The sequence below is a fragment of the Austrofundulus limnaeus genome, unplaced genomic scaffold (assembly GCF_001266775.1).
Source record: "Austrofundulus limnaeus strain Quisiro unplaced genomic scaffold, Austrofundulus_limnaeus-1.0 Scaffold51, whole genome shotgun sequence".
Taxonomy (NCBI): domain Eukaryota; kingdom Metazoa; phylum Chordata; class Actinopteri; order Cyprinodontiformes; family Rivulidae; genus Austrofundulus; species Austrofundulus limnaeus.
In genome coordinates, this window is record NW_013952453.1 from 195,291 (window position 1) to 197,099 (window position 1,809).

A 1,809-nucleotide genomic window follows, 5' to 3' on the forward strand; every position below is an offset into this window, starting at 1 on the left:
CCTGTGCCCACAGCTATTTTTGGATGATAAAACATTTGTATCAGGTCAACTAACCATGGGCATAGTAACAATATTTATTATTCTAATTTTATACATTTTAGGCAACTAAGGAAAAAAATGTAATTAATTTAGAAAATATTTTCAGGACCCCAACTTGATGTTTCAGGACCCCACTTTGGGTCCCGACCCCAACTTTGGGAGCCACTGTATTAAAGAATCAGACAGGTGAGAGGACAGGTACAGGTGTTTTTTAAGGATAAAACAGTTGACAGTGGACAGATATAGTTGTGTTAAAGGATCAGACAGGTGAAAGTGGAAAGGTAAGGACAGTGACCATCACATAAGTCAAATAAAAATCCAAGTTTCCCCTCGTAGCAAAAGGCAGTAAGTACTCTAACAGTCATCTGTAAACATATGAAGCTGCAGTTAGGTGCAGTGGTAGCCAACATATTGAACAGAATTCCATACTAAGGGGCCAGCCCCTTGTTCTAGTTTGTTTTTATTCTTTGACTGTTTTTTTTTTATTTTTAATGTATTTCTTCTGATATTTCAATTATGTTCATTTTTCTTCTGGTGGTTTTGACATGGTTTTTATTTTAAACCTCAGGTACTTTTCGTAAGGTGTTAGGGGTTTTTCTGACCCACATCAGAACGTCCGGTGGCACCTCTGTGCTGTGGTGTCAGAACACACGTCAGCCCCTTTCCCCACAACAACAGGACAAACTGGTAACATGTTAACTTCTGATTGTTCTGTAWGGTCCAGTTCTATTAAAGAGTGGGATCAGACAGAACCACAGAGTCACCCAGACCCAGAACCAGATCCAGTTGCTAACTTGACCTTCAGCTGATGGACAAGTTCTGACAGAACCCTTCCGCTTCAGGTGAGGTCACATGACCAGGAGTCCTGTAGACTGCAGGGTTTGGATCAGAACAATCCACAATAATCATAAACGTTAAGTTAAACTAATTATAAATAAATCAAACTTATTTCATTGATACTACAAATAAGATCTTCCTATCAGATTATGACAAAAAAAGCTGTATTCAGTCAGTCAGGAGCCAGCATTGATTAAGTCTTCAGTTGGTGTTCAGCTTTCAGACAAACTGATCAGTAAATATCTGATCAGACTGGATCAATAAGAGCAGAATTCTGATCAGATCGACCAGCTGACTGATCAGAAGTTTTATTAGGTATTTAATAAACTCACCTCAGCTGCTAATCCTCATCCACTCATCAGTCTGCCTGAAGATCACTCACTCAGACCCTTGACCTGCTGTCACATGTCCTAATCAGCTGCTTCCTGTTGCCTTCACAATAAAACTGACCCTTTGTTTGTTTTATCTGTGGTCCTGTGGCCCAACAGATCAATACATCTACAACGTTTAGACCTTTACTATCAACATCATCACCTGAGTCAACAGACACATTTTATCTCAACACATCACTTCCTGAATGAGCAATCAGAAAGCCTTTCACAGTAAAAGCCTCCTGACCTCCCTCTGTTGTCTCTCCAGTTCCTTCATCCGGATCTCCCGGGCCTCGGCTCTCGCTGCTCGCTTTGCCGCCAACCTGGCCTCCGCCTGCGGACACATCCATCAGAGATTATTAATCTAAACTATCATCCATGAGCAGGAATTAATTCCATTCAATTCAATTCAAAAAAATTACTGATCCCAGAGGGAAATTAGGTGTTGTTGTAACTCATTTAACTAAAAACTTATTGTAGATGCTGATGGCTGTGGGCAGGAAGGATCTTCTGGTCTGTATTACAGCGAAGTTGAAGAAGCCTCCGACTGAAGACACTCTGT

At 40.7% G+C, this 1,809-nt stretch overlaps 1 protein-coding gene across 1 annotated transcript in view; it reads right to left on the reverse strand.

The window, feature by feature from the left end:
* Positions 1-1,809, reverse strand: part of lrrfip1b (leucine rich repeat (in FLII) interacting protein 1b) — a gene marked incomplete in the record, with an annotated part of 27,501 nt that overhangs the window by 21,864 nt on the left and 3,828 nt on the right. The window contains 1 exon segment of the mRNA XM_014008544.1: positions 1,495-1,581. Within this exon segment, the coding sequence (XP_013863998.1) occupies positions 1,495-1,581 (87 nt within the window).